The sequence below is a fragment of the Onychomys torridus genome, chromosome 3 (assembly GCF_903995425.1).
Source record: "Onychomys torridus chromosome 3, mOncTor1.1, whole genome shotgun sequence".
Classification (NCBI taxonomy): Eukaryota; Metazoa; Chordata; class Mammalia; order Rodentia; family Cricetidae; genus Onychomys; species Onychomys torridus.
Genome location: NC_050445.1, coordinates 141,861,499 through 141,878,413, shown reverse-complemented (window position 1 = coordinate 141,878,413; position 16,915 = coordinate 141,861,499). Strand labels below are relative to the sequence as shown.

The following is a 16,915-nucleotide window of genomic DNA, read 5'->3' as shown; positions in this document are numbered from 1 at the left end:
GTAACTAAGCAACTGTCAATGACTGACTTGGTGAGCCAGGTCCCCATTTATACAATAAGGATACTGGTAACACTGATTACTATAGTTGAATGGAAGGCCACTGGGGTGTCCTATGAGGAATCCTTCAATGCTGGGAATTATGGCCACCTGGGCTTTTTACTCCATGCTGGCTTTTGGCAGAGCCCTGCAATGTGGACCTACACTCAAGAGACGCTTTGCATTAATGAAAGAGGACTTTGTGTTCATTGCACTCCTAGCCTGGATGGCTGGGCCCTGCTCTGTGTCAGTTTCTGTATTGGGAAGGTAAAGGGGCCATGGGCATCAGGCTGGAGGATGTGGAAAGACAGTATTATATGTAGTTCTTTCAGGAAGGCAGAAGCCGTGGTGACCCCAGGGGTAGGAGACATGCAGACACTGACCTCTCTTATGACTGGGGTTTAGGTAAGCCACAACAATTGGACTTTGGAGTTTGTCTCAAACAGGAAGGGACCTTCTCTGTGAGGAAGGAGTTTACTCTCTGAACATTCCATCCCTGGTGAATTCTGTTCAATTTGAGGTGCCTGAGCATCATGTTGAGTCATGGACTTTAGGCTAGAATAGTGAATAAAAACCATTCCTGCTGGTTAACGCCACCCTGACTGTAGACTGGTGCTCTGTCCTGGTCACCCTAGGAGACCAACATGGTAAGATGTGGGTGATTAATTTTTTTTATATTTTTCAGTCTTTTGGAGGTTATCTGAGGTGGGCACAGGAGCTGTTTATGGTCAGGAAAAAAAGTCTTACAAAGAAAAGTCTGATCCAGGCATGGTGGCTTGTGTGTGTCATCCCAGCTAAAGCTAAGAGGATTGCCACAGGTCTGAGGACAGCCTGGGTTACAGTATGAGATCCTGTCAAAAAACAAAATAACACCAAACCTTAAAGATACCCAAAAGAGGAAGAAGGGGGGGAGGGAGAACACTTGCTCTGCTAGAGTTCTAAACACCGGAAGTGACTTATCGGCAGGTCAAATCTATACATGTAGCCCAGGGGTCAGTCCTCAGCCACAGAGCTTAATCATTCAGGATCTGTTCCCCTAGGCCTTCCTGCTTCAGAAAACTCTCTCCTGGGATGATCAAATCAAGTTATTTTGTTTTTTGTTCTCAGGAACTTTACAGAACACATTTAAGCAAACACCGTGTCCACCATTTTAACAGACAGTATCCTATGCCTTCAGTCTTCCCAATGCTTTGAAACCACCTCGAGCTTGGGACCAGTGACACTATGGTCCCTCTGTGTTTCTGAGATGGGGTGGGGAAGCAGTTGGTTTTTGCCTGGTATCTGGAGCCCAGCCCTGCCTCATCGGGATGTTGATTCAGGTGCATTTTCAGGCTAAGAGGCTAGAGATAATTTCCAAACTCGAACGTGGGAAACAGACTCCAAGATCTGGACTAAGTCGCCCTGGGCCACAGCATCCACAGCTGCCAGGGTCTCTGCTGACCACAAGCCTTCCCTCTTAGTCTTTCCAACATCCAGTGAGACCACAAAAAGAAACACAAACGCCGGATGTGATGACAAGCCCCTGTAAGCCCTGCAGTTGGGAAACTGAGGCAAGAGGCTCACCAGTTCAAAGCCATCCTTGTACTACATAGTGAGATGCCATCTTAATAAATGAATTAGATCTCTACAGGCCCTCTGGGATTGATGGTAATAGTTCCTAATTAAACAGAGAAGCCGCTCTGGGAGACAGAGGCCACACTGCTGTGTGAAACCTGTGTCAAGTGCCATAGAAACCACCCCCATCACAGTACAGCTCTGAGCCCATGGCCAGGCAGGGCCAGTGGGTTTCAGTGGGAAGGGGACATCATTTCGGCACTCAGGATGACATGGGCATGATGTTCTGGAGACACGGGGGATGGATGAGGTTGCACACAGACAGTTTGACTTGGGTCTACTGTGATGGACTCCGTGAAAGCTGCAGCCTGGATTCCTACCTGCTGCCTTCATAGCCAGGGCAGGGCTGACTCTGAGCAGCAGGGCAGGAGGGGTCCCAGCGTGGTTTCTGACTTGGGAGAACTTGACTTTGGCATGGTGACTCAAAAGTGAACGTGGCCAGACTGCAGGGGTAGGGAGGGGTGTGCCATAACCTCCACTTACCCAGAAGAAGAAGTTGAAGAAAAAGAGCAGATATTTCAGGTGCGCCAGGAGCCAGTCATCCTGCTCTGTCTTGCAGTGTGCCATGGTAGCTGGGCCTGTGGAGGACACAAGCATGCTGGGTAGGGGATACCACAGGGATTCTTGGTGTTGTTGCCACCAAGGATGATCTGCAATGGCTTCACCAGTTAGTGGTTCCCAGTGAGTCTGCGGCTAAAACACTGGGTGTACATGGGCGGCTTGGACTCCAGATGAGGATGGACAACCATGGAAGGATGATCTGGGAGGAATTTTCTAGATCTTTGGATTTCAGTTTTGTTATTGTGACACAAGGCTAACCCACGGGTCTCTAGAGTTCTTTGTCTCCCTGTCTCATTATCATTGCAGGACATGTTTTCTTGTCACATGCGTGCACACATGCTCACACTTGCCCACACATAATCACACATTTGGTAAAGCTGCCGATCTGAGCAGGACTTGTGCATGCATCACTGTGCACAAGCACCTGTTTGGAAGGGACGTTGATGATTGCCTAGGCCACCTCACCTGTCTCCAGCTCCCCAGCTCCCAGAGGAGGAAGCAGGTCCAGCTGGCTAGGGGCTCTGCCAGAAGGAGTTAGGAGGCTCTGAACATTGACCGCTAGCTTCAAGTCCTCAATGTGTGCTGAGGGCAAGTCCATGCCCTCCCACCCAGAGACCTCATCTGTAAGCACAGAGATGATGCTCTGCTGCAGGACCCTCAGGAAGATCTGAGAGATCCTCCTGGTCCAGGGTCGAACTAGGCTTTAGCACATAGTGTGTGCTCAGTAAACAAGAGCCCTACTCCACTTCCCAGAGGCCCCATCTCTGACTCAACATCACCTTGTCTTGTTCTGACCCCTGGATGGAGGATCTGAGAACTGTGAAATCAATGGAGCTTCAGAAGGCCTGCTGGGCATTGGCCCTCTTTGCTTCTCAGTAGATACACACCTCAGCAGGTCGTCTCTGCTCCTGGGCTGTGGCTGGTCACTTAACCTCTCTGTGCAGCATCACAAAGTGTGGAGGCTTGGAAGTACTTCCTGGCTAGAAGGCAGCAGGGGAGGTGTACTCATTCTGTTCTCTTGGAAGAGAATCTTTCAATTTTAGCTGGGGACTTTGCCACCTGGAGTGTGTTGCTATATCCCAGCCTCTTGGTGACATGGGGTCAGGGTTAGCCACAGGCAGGCAAATGATATGTGAGCAGAAGGAGCAGATAGGTTTCTTGAGGCATTGTTTTTTGTGGGGAAGGGGGCTCCCTTGTACTTGGAAAGAATGTGGACCAATTTTTAGAGGTCAACGAGGTCAACTTGCTCTGATTCTGTGACTGCTTGTTTCCTTGGTTATTGGAGGTTTTTGGCAGATTCTTGCATTGATATGAAACTTGTCAAGTTCTCTAACTCTGCTAATTTTCAGGCCATATATTTCTGAGCAATGTTGTAGAGCACATACAGATTTGGAGCTGTGATGTCATTCTGATAGATCAATCCCTCTGCCGCTAATAAGCACCATTCTTTATCTCTGACAAATTCAGGCACATCCTTAGAGTGAGAAAGGCTGTATCTCTCTTTACCTGGTCCTGATCACTTGGCATGCTGATGTTATTGCTGGACTTCAAGCGGCCACTCTGTGCCCCAAACTGTAAACCCAGGGTTAAAAGGGCAGTGCAACATGTCCAAAGAACTCAGGGCTCTTATAATTTTGGAGATGCTACACTGTCCCTGGGCTAGTCACCTCCAGCAAACTTGGAGTTTCTTTAAACCACATGTCTGAATATATGATAACTAACAGCTACTTCTCTGCTCTGGTAGGACAAACAGGAAAGACCAATGCATGTGGCAGCATGTGCAGGTATACTGCAGCTGGGCTGTCCTCAGAGCATGATGTTGGCTGTGGCCACTGAACATCTCATGCATGTATTTGCCTATGTGTTTCATTCATAGGTCTCATACATATGGATATTTGCTTATACATTTTATTTGTGTATCTCATACATATGGATATTTGCTTTGCATTTCATTCATGGACTATTGTCAATCTGCACTGGAGATACTAATCACGGACTAATTTTGTCACTGTTGAAGACCATAATGATTAGGAGGAGGGTTCTAGTGAAATCTGCCTATGCCCAGGGGACTGTCAGTGTCTCCTCCAGTGCATGAGAAGGATATGGGTGCAAGGCTCAGGATTGAAGGTCCATAGAGAGCAGTGGTCTCAGCATGGTCATTGCATGTAAGTTCAGGAGCTTGGGAGTGTGTCCAGGAGAGTTTAGTTGGTAGTCCCACATTTCCCAGAGTTCTCTAGTAAGGGTAGAAATGTGTATCAGACACTGGAGTCCAATGTGGAGATGATGTCAGGACAGGAGACAGAGTACTACTACTGAGCACAGTGGATATAGTTCCCTGTGCAGATCAGAAGCCCGGAGAAGAAAGAAGGTGTGGCCTGGGAAGGAGTGAGCAGAGGAATGGGAAGCAAGGAGGAAGTTAGTAGCAGAGGTGAGGAGAGGGATTAGAGGGTGAGGACGCAGGGCCAGTTTCTCAATGAGGGTTGACCTCGGCTGTGCTAAGCGAGGGTGCATATGGAAAGGAACAAAAGAGGAGATTTTCAAATGGGCAGGGGGGTGTTGGAGGGTGGGACAGAGGGTACCAGTGCCATAAGGGAGAATTGCTTGGCTCCCTGGAATGTTCCTGGCCCATGCACTGGCTCTGCAGCCCCTGTGAGGAATGGATGGGACTAGTCCCATTGACAATTAATGCTCCACCATCCTGTCCTGGTGCATTTACCTCTATGTGTCTTTGTTTTCCTGAATCGGATAGTGGGAGCAGAATAGGGAGAGGGGAGAGTAGACATGGTATCACAGAGTTGCAGCTCCCAGCAAGGCTTTGGATAGTCCCTGCCAACCACTGGCATCTTGCTCTCACTCAGCTTCCAGTTCCCAGGAGACAGGCTGAGTGCCCATGCACATTTCATTTCCGCTCATAAGGGTTGGGAGCTAGACAGCCTGAATTATTGGGAGAATCTGTCACCAGGGGTGGGGTCAGACTGTGGGGGCATGTGGGACTCCTGAGCATGAAGAGATCAAACAAGGTATCTTAGTTTCATTTATGTTCCTGTGACAACAAAAAGCACTTTAGGGGAGATGGGTTTATTGTAGCTTATGGTTTCAGGTTAGAGTCCATCATTGTGGGGAAGATGGAGAAGTAAAGGCAGGAACTTCAAACAATGAGTCACATCACATTCATAGTCAATAGCAGAAAGAAATGAATTTGTACATGTTCACTTGCTGGCTTCTCTGTGCCCAGCTCCGTTTCTCCACTCTTACATAGTTCAGGACTCATTGACGAGGGAATTGTGCTACCCACAGTGGGTTGGTTCTTTCCATATCAACTAACTCAGTTAAACAATTTCCAACATGCCAATCTAATGTAGACAATCCCTTCCCAGGTGGTTCCAGGTTGTGTCAAGTTGGCAGTAATGATAACCATCACATGGGCTCTTGCTATATCCTAGTCTAACATGGAATTCACAATCCTCCTGCATCTGCCTTCCTGATGCAGGCAGCACAGAGGTGTCTTACCATCTCCCTACTAACCTCTGATGCAGAATCATAAGCAAGCATCTGAATATGAAAGAGGCAAGTGCTCCCCAGACCCTTGTTTCATCAAATTGCTGTCCTCTTTGGCCTCTCAGAGGCCAAGAATCCAAAACAACCCGATTTCCTGCCCACCTAGAGGCACCGAGGCTCAGAGAGCTCCCACCCCTGAAAGGGCTGTCCTACCCTTCCATGACCGGCAAGGTAGCATTGCTGCAGCAGAGAGCTGTGAAGATGATGCCATAGCAAAGGTCAGGGCCACAGGAAGGGATGGGACCTTCTCAGAGCTTCAGCTATTGGTGGATGCTCACAGGCTATTGCCTGTCCTAGGTGGGAACTCTGCCAAGAGCCCATGGACTGAGGTGGGGTCTCTGTGACCTGGCAGAGTCAGGGCCCTTCCCACCATGTGTAGTCCTCACTGCCTGTTGGGTGGGGATCTTAAAGAGTAGTTCTCACCAGAATGCTTGAAGATCACATGGGCACTTGGGGGTTCGTTTATACCAAGGTGGCTTATCTATCTTTGTCCCCCTTAGTCTTGGGACAAGACTCAGGCAGGGGGTGACCAATGACTCCGATTTCCTAGGACAGTGATGTTTCTTGGAAGACAGGGCTTTTGAGGCCTGGATCAGGAAGGACTTATGTCATCTTGCTTCAAGATGCTGCTGATCTCAGGACCTGACCTTGACTCAGAGTCCTGGGAGCCATGTCTGGGGACAGTCAGGCACCACCCAGTCAGGTGTGGTGGGAATCAAGCATTGTGGGCACGTCCTCTCATGGAATTCACATGTAGGACAGTTTCCACCAAAATACTAAAGCTTTTCCACTGATCACTGGGCAGCAGCAGCTTCAGGCACCTTCTCTGGATCCTAGCATTGATGGAGGAACAAAGCTGGATTCAGGGCTGCTGAGGTCACAGGCATGCCACAGGCCATCTCAGAAAAGCAAGAGCAGATGCTTGGGTGGTGATGTCATGTTCCAGGCCATTCCTGAGGACTGGATGTATAATGTCACCAGCTGTGAGGCTTGGGGACTACTATCTCTCCTCTGCAAGCCCCACACCCTACCCCCAGGAAATGAGTCTCAAAGAACTCAGAAGAGGAGAGGCCATAGAAGGAGCCCAGATGGGCCTGCTGTCCTGGTCAGAGGACAGCTTTAGGTGTTGATATTCATTTTCCACCTTTTTTGAGACAAGGGCTCTGATTCTCAGTTGCTAGCCCTTGAATTTACAGTAATTCTCCTGCCTTTGCCTCCCATTTGTCAGTGTGACCACGCTGAAATTACAGGCCTATGTGCTACTCTCTGTTTCTTTTTATGTTGTGGGTCCTGAACTGAGGTCACCAGGCTTTCAGGGCAAGCCCCTTGGCTACTGTGCCCTCCTTCTGCTTCCTTGAGAACTAAAGCCAAGGCCTGGATGGCAGGAGGAGCCAGAGGTCACGCTGTGGCTTTGTGGTCTACAGAAGGCCTCCACTCCACTCCTGATGGGCAGTTCTGTCTGAGGGCTAGAGAGGGAAGTGAAGCTGAGGGCCCATGTGTGCCCCTAATTTGCTGCTCAGTCCCCTGGTGGGAATATTTTTTGAATGTTTTCTCATAAAAGAAATGGCAAATCACTAATATGCTTTACTGATTTAAACATTATATAAAGCACATACATTGATATATCACATGTGTCTCATAAATATATATAATTTTTACATTTTTATGTATTGAATTATTTTCTTTTTGATGCCAAATGCCGTTTATTGAAGGAGGGAGGAGGTCTTAAAATCAGGCTTACAGCACAATGGGAGAACCACAGACAGCAGAAGTTCGCTACCAATGTTTTAGTCTTGCATCTAAACTGTTGATGCCCCATATGGAGGATACACAGACAAGGGACTTCTCTTAAGCATTCAGGAGGGTGAATCCAGCAGGGAATTAGGATAGGGAGGATATCAAGGTCAAGGTCAGCAAGCAAGGCAACAGTTATGCAAAACGGGGGCCAGGGCCCTACAGGTCTCCCCTTTTACTAAAGAATGAGCTTCTGACTTAGGTTGCATGGGACATAAGCAGGTCACCTTACCTGTCATGGAGACACCTTCCCAGGCCACACAGGCACTCTGTCTTAGGTTGAGCCCCTGGTGGGAATATTGAGGGTGATCTCTGGCAGGGCAGTGTGTCTTCACCTGCAGCTTTAAGGTTTCTTGCAGATTCCTTCAGCTTGGTAGTCTCATGTGAGAGCTAAGAACATGGTGTCTGTCTTGGGCACAGACTGTAGTTGGATCTGTAGGGAGGCAGCAGGCCCCTGAGTCAAGAGAGCCACCATGCTGTGCACTACAAAGGAACCAGCTGTTGTTCACAGAACGTTCTAGAGGGAACGGCATCCTTGTTTCTGGCTGCCTGAGTTTGAGGTTTGGAGTCCTGCGGTTGTGAGCACCACAGTGAGGCATGTTCATGAGTCTCTGAGGAGGCTCCACTTTGTTAACACATCAATGTCAGCAACTGGGCACACGTGGATGGATGTGGGCCACTGTTTGGATCAAACTAAGGGTTGCTGTAGGTGGACCTCGAATTGTGATCCTGGCAGTAAGTTCCACATGCAAAACACATGCACACGCATACTCACATGCATGCGCCCCCCCCTCCCCGCCCCCCACGTGTCTCTTCAGGTTCTGTTTGCTGTCACTTTCTGCTAAGTGCTTCTGACTTTTTTCTTTTTCCTTTTAAAAATTTCAGCCTGGTCTTTGAAACGGGGACTTCTTGTACACATGACAAGAGTCAGTGGATGAGCAAATACAGCAGTAGCACTAACTGCGTGTGAACACCAGTTGTCGCCCAGCACCATGACCCTTGGCAAGCCAAATGACCTCCAGGTCTCAGCTTCCTGCTTTGTGAATTGGAGATGATGCAGGGCCAATTCTGTATCCTTCAGGTAGTTTTGAGGATCAAAAACGGGCTGGAGAATTTGCAAGAACTTTGTGTACTGAGATGTTTGAGGGATGATTGAACCCAGACCTCTAAGGCCTTCCTCAATGAAGGTCAGTGGAAAGTGGGTGGTGTGTCAACTTTCTGTTGCTGTGACAAAGTGCCAGAGGAAAGTTTAGAGGAGGAGAGATTAATGTTGCTCATGGTTCCGGAGATTCCTATGCACAAGTGCTGAAAGGCAGGCTGTAGCCTGGGCAACCAGCAGCCAGGGCTCCAGCAGGGGGTACTATATGGCCTCGGCCATCACAGTGGGCAGGAGGTCATCAAGTCCGGATGGTAATATCTGTCTGGGTGCCTACATCATCTTCCCCAACCCCTGTGGCTTCAGGAGGGCAGGCTTAAGGAGACCTGGATTCTAGCCCCAATCTTATGTCTAATTTTCTCTGTGATGTCAAGCTATAGTTTTCCCGTGTATTCAGCTGCAAGGATGACCTCCCTTACTGAGTCAGGTGAGGTGTCCTTTTCGAGTCCTTTGTCCACATGGTCATCTCAAACCATTTCTGCATCCCAGATGGAGTTTTTGCAAGTAACATGTTCCTGTGTGCCCACACAAAATCTCTGTTTACACCTATTGTGTCTGGGACAATGCTAGTTGATACCTATTGTCTTGCTATTGTAATTATTAGTAATGTTCTGTTCACTTAAAAAAATGTCTTGGGTAGATGGGTGGATGCTAAATGCAGGCTCATCACCACTGTGCGAGGCCATCTGTCTGCAATTGCCTTCACTCCCCAGGCCTCTGTATCTTCTCAACCCATCCTTTCCACCTCAGTGGGTTTCTCCAACTGTGTACTGCTCTGAAATCCATGGTCACCAAGCCCCTTTAACGAAGCCCAAGCTTCAGCCCTCAACTCTAGTTATAGCTGAAACTGAAACTCAGTTCTGGATTCTGAGCACAGAATAGGGTGCAGAAGGTGTGAGCATCAGTTGGTGGTGAAGGAATGATGGAACCATTGGGTAGATCCACTGAAGAGTCTCCTGAAAGCTCTCAAACTTCTTGAGAGTTACTCAGATACTTCTCTGTCCTCTCCCTCAGGTCCCCAGGGGAGTGGAGCTGAAGATCACAGAGGGGAGAGAAGTATGCTTTTGCATGGCTTCTGTGACCCATGCCTGTGCTGGGCACAATGGGAGTTCCTGCATAGACAGCTTTGCGAAGTAAGGGCTTTCCAGGACAGCCTCACCAGGGCCAGCTCTGGGGACTCCTGCCTTCCCCTTGGGTGTTCTCTGTCCTTTCCACAACATCCTCTTTCTTCTCTCAGTTTTATCCTCAAATAAGAAATCCAGACCTATGCCTACCACACATCAAAGTAGACAGCCCTTTTCAATTGATCTTGACAAGACCCCCTGGGAACAGGGCATTTGCCATTCTACAAATGGGAAACATTGTAAGAATGAACAGTGCTTCCTGAGTGAGTCAGACCACAGAAGAACCCTAGCTGGAGTCAGGTAGTTGACAGACCTTGAAAATGTATGTACAATCATCCCCCTGCTTCAGCTCCTGGACCCTCTCTATCCGGCCATTGTTATAGTCCTTAAGCTGTATCTACAACAAAAGCTGGGCAAGCCTAGGACACTGATGGCTTATCACAAGGGACACTCAACATAGATAACACAAAGGGCTCCTTTTATCTTCTGTCTCCCTTCCCATCCTGCCTTTCCCTTCTGTATCCCAAGGTTAGAGATATACTGTGCTCGTGGAACCTAAAACAGCTCAGGATGTCCATAAATGCCAAATCCAAGGTAAGTAGGTCATCCTATCCTCAGCCTATAAATGTATGGTTTCTTTAGTCTGCAGACTAGGGAATTAAGGGCCTGAGGAGCCATGCAGACTGCCTGGCCAGGGATCTGGATCCTGAGCCTTCCAATTTCAGGTACAGGACAGCAGCTCCCCAGGCCAGGGGTCTCTTGCACTGTCTCAGTGAATGAGGCTGGGCCACAGTTTCTGTTTTATGTTCAGGGTAGGTCCAGAATCAAGTCTGGGTGATGTTGAAGCAGTGGCCTCTCAGGCTTGGAGGTGAGAACTCCCACTCATTTCCTTGTTGGATCTTGAATCTGGGAACTCAGAGACCCTCCTGTCAAGCCCCTCAGACCAGAGTGATGTTTCAGGTGACCCCTTTAGGATGCACCAAGAATCTGTAAGGTGAAGAGCATTGACTACAGGAAGACCCAAGAGCTCGGGGTATATTGGGTTCATCAAGGGAGTGAGACAGATCCCACAGCTCTGGGAAGAGACAGCCTCCTCATGGTTCATGTGCATGGGAATTGTGCAGTGTGAGGTCCATACAGCTGTGAAGTTAACAAGCTCCCCACCTTCCTTCTACCTCCCATTTCCAATCAGCCAGCACTGCTCCATACCACCCATTGTTTCTTGCTAAATATAGGTGCCCTCCTTCTGTTGCCAAGCAGAGGCTGGGCAATGTAATATATAATGGGTGGAAGGAGTCTAAGACTTGGGCTGTGCAGTCTCAGGAAAGATCGGAAGACAGTTGGGGTTGCTATATTTGACAAACCAAAACAAACGCACAAACAACAAAATGAAAATAGAAGACTACAGATCCCTTCAAACTGGGCCTGGAGAGCGGTTGTCTTTCTTCCAGAGATGGGTAGTGGCATCAAACGTGCTTATGTTTGAGTCATAACATGGCCTAGGCTTCCCATGGTCCTCTAGAAGGTTGCTCTCCCCTTGTCCCATTATGATGGGTACATGGCTGCCCAACCACAGTGCTCCAAGCTGAAAGATCTGGAGCTGGAGAGAGTGGATGTATGTGTGGCCTGAATCTTAATGTCCAACCGAGGCCCACACTCTCAATATGTGGTCCCTAGCTGGTCTGTTTTGGGCAGCTGTTTAACCATTAGGAAAAGGAGACTAGCAGAGGAGATAGGTCGCTATGGGCAGGTCCTCGGAATTTGTATTCTTGGCTTCCAAGATTACTCTCTTCTTTCTGGTCTGTTAGGATGTGAACAGCATCTACCACTCACTCCTGCAGCCATAGCTGATTTTCTCTGCTGTGCCTCACCCCTTATGATGGACTGAAATTCTCAGAAAAAATCTTTCCTTCTGTCTTAGTCAGTGTTTCTATTGCTGTGAAGAGATACCATGACCATGGCAACTCTTACAAAAGAGAACATTTAATTGGGGATAGCTTAAGTTCAGAGGTTTAGTTCATTATCATCATGGCACCATGCAGGCAGACATGGTGCTGGACAGCTGAGATTTCTACATCTGGATTGGCGGATAATAGAAGAGAGAATGCCACTGGGCCTGGCTTGGGCTTCTGAAACCTAAAAGCCCACCTCCAGTGATGCCTGTCTTCCCACAAGGCCACACCTCCTAATAGTGTCACTCCCAGTGAGCCTATGGGGGACATTTTCATTCAAACAACCACACCTCCCTAAGATGTTTCTCTCAGGTTTTTTTCTGGCATTTGGATGCAAAAGTAACACATACAAAATATACTCCATGAGCTCTATGCCCAGGCACTTCATAACCTTTCTTCCTAAGAGCTGGAACACACATACCCCTGAAATCCAGTTTGAACTTCCCAGACAAAGGTAGGAGAGGACAGTGCAGTGGCCCTCAAATTCAAGGGCATTTTAGAATTGTCTGGGTGGTTGCAGAAACACAGGGAGAGCTGGGTGTGTGGCTCTATCCCCATATGGTGGTTTGAAAAAAAATGGTCCCCAAAGGCAGTGGCACCCTTAGGAGGTGTGGTCTTGCTGGAGTTGGTGAGGTCTTATTGGAAGAAGTGTGTCACTGTAGAGGCAGGCTTTGAGGTCTTATATATGCTCAAGCCATGCCCAGTGTTTTAGAGCACTTCCTGTTGCCTGCAAGTCAAGATGTAGGACAATCTACTACTTCTCCAGCTCCATGTCTGCCTCCATGATGCCATGTTCCCAGCACCATGCTCCCCACCATGATGATAATGGACTAAGCCTCTGAGCTGTAAGCAAGCCACCTCAATGAAATGTTTCCTTTATGGGAGTTGCCTTGGTCATGGTGTCTCTTCACAGCAACAGAACCCCTAACTAAGACTCCCCAGAACTGCAAAAGCCACACAACTGCCACTGCTACTCCTGGAGCCAGACCCTTTCCCTAGGAATCTCATTCAGAAAGTCTTGAGGGGAGCAGTGAACATTTGTGTCTAGCTGATGCTGCCACAGCTGGTCTGGGCACACACAGTGCCCTTCGCATGACAGGAAAAGGAACCAGACCATGTGTTCCTGGATCCAGAATGACTGTGTGCAATGGAACTGCCTAACCATCTTGGACTGCTACACCGGAGACAATTCTTTATTTTTCAAGCTATTGCCCTGCTGGGTTCTGGTTCAACAGCTCAGTTGTTTTTTTTTTTCTTACTGGATTGCATCTCTAGGAGTCAATCTTCTCCGGTTAATGTCTCTCTCAAAAAGAAGAAATGAAATTCTACTGTGGCTCTGCCTCTAGATGTGAGGAATTAGACTTCCATTAGAAATAACGACAACCATGGTGTGAGCTCAGGTATAAGGTTCAAAGTTGTGTCTGGTCTCAGTGATCCCTATATCTCAAGTCTCCCAGGTAGCCCCAGGGCCTGCTTCCCTCTAGTATTCAATGAGGTATCACATTTCCTGTTGCTATGGTGACACATCTGACAGAAGCAAACTCAACAAAGGAATCTTGGGTTCGAAGTTTGAAGGACAGACTCCATCATGGTGGAGAGATATGGTGGCAGAAGTATGAGGTGATCGGTCACACTGTGTCCATAATCATGAGGTGGGAAGGAGAGAAAGAGGGAAAGAAGGAAGGGGGCGGGGAGGGAGGATGGGAGAGAGGGAGAGGGAGAGATGGAGAGAAGAGGGGAGGAGAGAAGGAGAGAGACAGCATCTAGCTGGCTTCCTCCTCCTCTCTCCTTTCATCTTTATTCAGCTCTGGACTTCAGCGCACTGGACGGTGCTGCCCACACTCAGGGTGGGTCCTCCCCCCTCAGTTAAGCCTCTCTGGCAGCACCCTCAAAGACACACCCAGATGCACATCTCCTAGAAGATTCTAAACCCAGCCAGCTGACAATGAAGATTAATCCTGCACCACTGAGGTCGGAAGTCATTCCCTCGTCCAGACATTCTGAACTCACGGCTGTCTGAAGTTCACTACTCCATGATTCCCCAAATTACTTCTAACAGCCAAGGAAGTGAGACAGTGGCACACCTTCATTTCCCAACCCCTCTCTCTTGTGTGTGCTGGGGATGGAACCCAGAGCTTCATGAATGCTGGACTTGCTGTTTAAGCCACAACCTGACCACACCTTCCTTCTGAAGCGCCCTCCCTGGGGTCCACTGATAGAGCCTGTGGTAGTTTGAACAAGAATGGCCCCCATAGGATCATGCATTTGAATGCTTAGTCACCAGGGAGTGGCACTATTTGGGAAAGATTAGAAAGACTAGGAGGTGTGGCCTTGTTGAAGTAGGTGTGATCATGTTGGAGGAAATGTGTCTCTAGGGGTGGGCTGTAAGGTTTCAAAAGCCAATGCCAGGCCCAGTATCTGCCTGCTGTCTTTACAACAGACGGACAGGACTGGTCTCAGATACTGCTCCAGTGCCTGTCTACATGCCACCGTGCTCCCTGCCATGATGATGACAGACTAAGCCTCTGAAACTGTAAGTGAGCCCCCAATTAAGTGCTTCTCTTTATGAGAGTTGCCTTGGTCACGGTGTCTCTTCACAGAAACACAACAGTGACTGAGAGACCTCCCTGGTTTCATGATCCCATTTTCTTCAGAGGCTTCTCGTTTGCCTCTAATAATCCTTAATTGCTATGGTTTGAAGACCGCTCCAAAGCTTGTGTATAAGAAGCTTAATCCTCAGTACAGCGAAGAAGGACCAGACAAGAGCCCATTAATGGCGTTCTCACAGGGTGGGCTAATTTTCTTCTGTGGATTTGTTATGAAACAAGATGGGACTTCCTCTTGCTCACTGTCCCTCATCTCCTGGTACCCTTCTCTCTTTGGCTTGAGAGGACATAGCATAAATGCCCCTTCCAGAAGCCATCGCCATACTCTTGAACTTTCTACCTTCCAGAACCATAGCGAAATACATTTCTGTTCAGGGAAATTTAGGGACAGCTATTAGAGCCTGCTGAGATCCAGGCTCACCCAGGACCACAATCCATTCAAAATAGAGTCTTTGATTTTCTCTGCCACCCCTCTAGCCCTTAGGCATCCTCTCAGAAGGAACCTTCCACCTATCTGTCCAACATTCATCCCTCATCCTCACAGTACCAGTGCCCCCTTTGCATTCTCCTCAGTGAGCATCCTGGGAATTCGCCCACTCCATTCCTTTCACCTCCCTGCCCCAGGCTTCTCCTCACTTAGCATGGGGGAAGTTATTTATATATCCATTTCCCCTGAGATTCGATAGTCTATTAACTCACCAAATGTCTAAGGTCCCCATATTTGTACACATGTGCTAGGTGGTAGAGATTGAAAAGAATTAATGAGGCAGTCTCTGACCTCCAAACACTCAGAGCTGGGGCAGCAGGCAGAGTAGTATCACTTTAGTAGAGTGTAGGAGGTTCAAGGCCAAGATGTACTTGGAAGGATGCTGAAGAGGAAACTTTGGTGATGGTTTATAGGAGAAGGGGCTGGAGAAGGGTGTGGACCAGGTTCAAGGCTCTGGATTTCATAAGCAATGGGGATCTGTCCCCTCTGGTCCCCGGGTAGCAATTAGAATCAACACTTAGGAGGTAAATAAACTCAAGTGCCTATCAGAGTCCAGGGGTGGGGAATGAGGATCCATTTAAATGAGATCTGAAAATACGGTTATCTGAAGGGACCATCAGGCATATGTTAATTGACGTCCTGTGGCTCTGCTGGACATAGCAGAGAGCCCATGAGGGGCAGAGAGTCCATGAAGGGCTGTCCAGCCCAGTCTCGTGCATCCACATCAGTCCCTAGCAACTGCTCCAAGCTGGCAACTGCATGTGTAGCTCCAGCCAGGGAAGTGGAGGAAACTTAGGATGAGAAGTCAAACTCTGACCCCCACCTAGAGAAAATGCTGCACCGCAGACTGAATTTGCACATGGCAAGCTTCAACTCCAGAAAGCTTAGGAGCCTTGCCATAGACTGAGCACTCTTAACAAACCCAGTATCATTCAAGTGAAGACAGAGCCTATGCTTTCCCCCCATTCAGAGTTGTACCTATGCTATAGTTTCCCTGATTGTCTTCACTGGAAGGAGCTACATCTCCTTGGAGGAAAAGCCACTCTTTCCTTTGTCCAGGCTGGGCAGGGTTCAAGCCCCATACCTATAGGTGCTGCCTTCTTCTTTCTTTGAGTGAAGTTTGGGGGTTGTGTGCTCCTGGACCCCAGGAGAGTGAAGGGGCTGAGGGAAGTCCTCGCTTCACGGGATTATCAAAGAAAGGGACTCTTTATGGAAGTCCACTGACCTCACAGCAGGATGGGGGTGGGCAAGCAGAAGCCCGAGTGTCAGAGGTTCCTTCCGCCCTATACTGGCTAAAAAGAGAGCGGGGTGCTATCCCTTTCTCTGCCTCAGTTTCTTTATTTGCACCTGACAAGGTTGGTGTTCTGGAAGTTCTTCAAACAACTTTTTCAGTAGACTTCAATAAATAAAGCTAAGTCAGGTGGAGCCTTGCTGGTGGAAGAGGGGGTTGAACATCCCTCCAAGTTAAGCTGCTCTCGTCACTGTCTCCTCCCTTCTCACTTTCCCCAAAGCTGGGACCACACGCAACCTCAGCTGTAGGACTCTGAGATCCTACCTTCTGATTCTTTAATGAGTGCTATCAACGCACATTGTCCAAGGTTAAAATGACCCTGGGCATAGCACGAACCGAAGGATACCTATGAGGTCATCTGTGAAGCTGCTACTGTTATCTCTGGGCATCAGTCACAGCCTCCTCACCCATTTTCATAGTGACAAAATCCACACAATATAAAATTGACCTCAGTAGCCATTTTAACACATACCATCCAGGAACATGAAATACATTCATAATGTTAGGTAGTTATCACCCTCTTACACTTCTAGAACTTTCCCATCACCCAAGCTGGAAAACCCACACCTTGAAGTCCTCATTCCTCGGCTCCTTCTGTAGCCTTTGGGGTCCCCTACTCAGCTTCCTGTCTGTGATTTCCTTAGTTTGAGTATTTCCTATCCACAACGTCCTGTGTCCTATGGTCTGTTGCATCTCGCTTCTCTTACTGTAACATTTTCAGGACACTTCTGGACAG

At 48.4% G+C, this 16,915-nt stretch overlaps 1 protein-coding gene across 4 annotated transcripts in view; it reads right to left on the bottom strand.

Moving 5' to 3' along the window:
• The window catches only part of Tspan11 (tetraspanin 11), a 67,489-nt gene that overhangs the window by 39,331 nt on the left and 11,243 nt on the right, over nt 1-16,915 (bottom strand). For all 4 annotated transcript variants that reach the window (XM_036181317.1, XM_036181319.1, XM_036181320.1 and 1 more), the window contains exon 2: nt 2,134-2,228. In XM_036181317.1, the coding sequence (XP_036037210.1) occupies nt 2,134-2,217 (84 nt within the window). In that variant the 5' untranslated portion in view covers nt 2,218-2,228. The remainder of the gene's footprint in view (nt 1-2,133; nt 2,229-16,915) is intronic.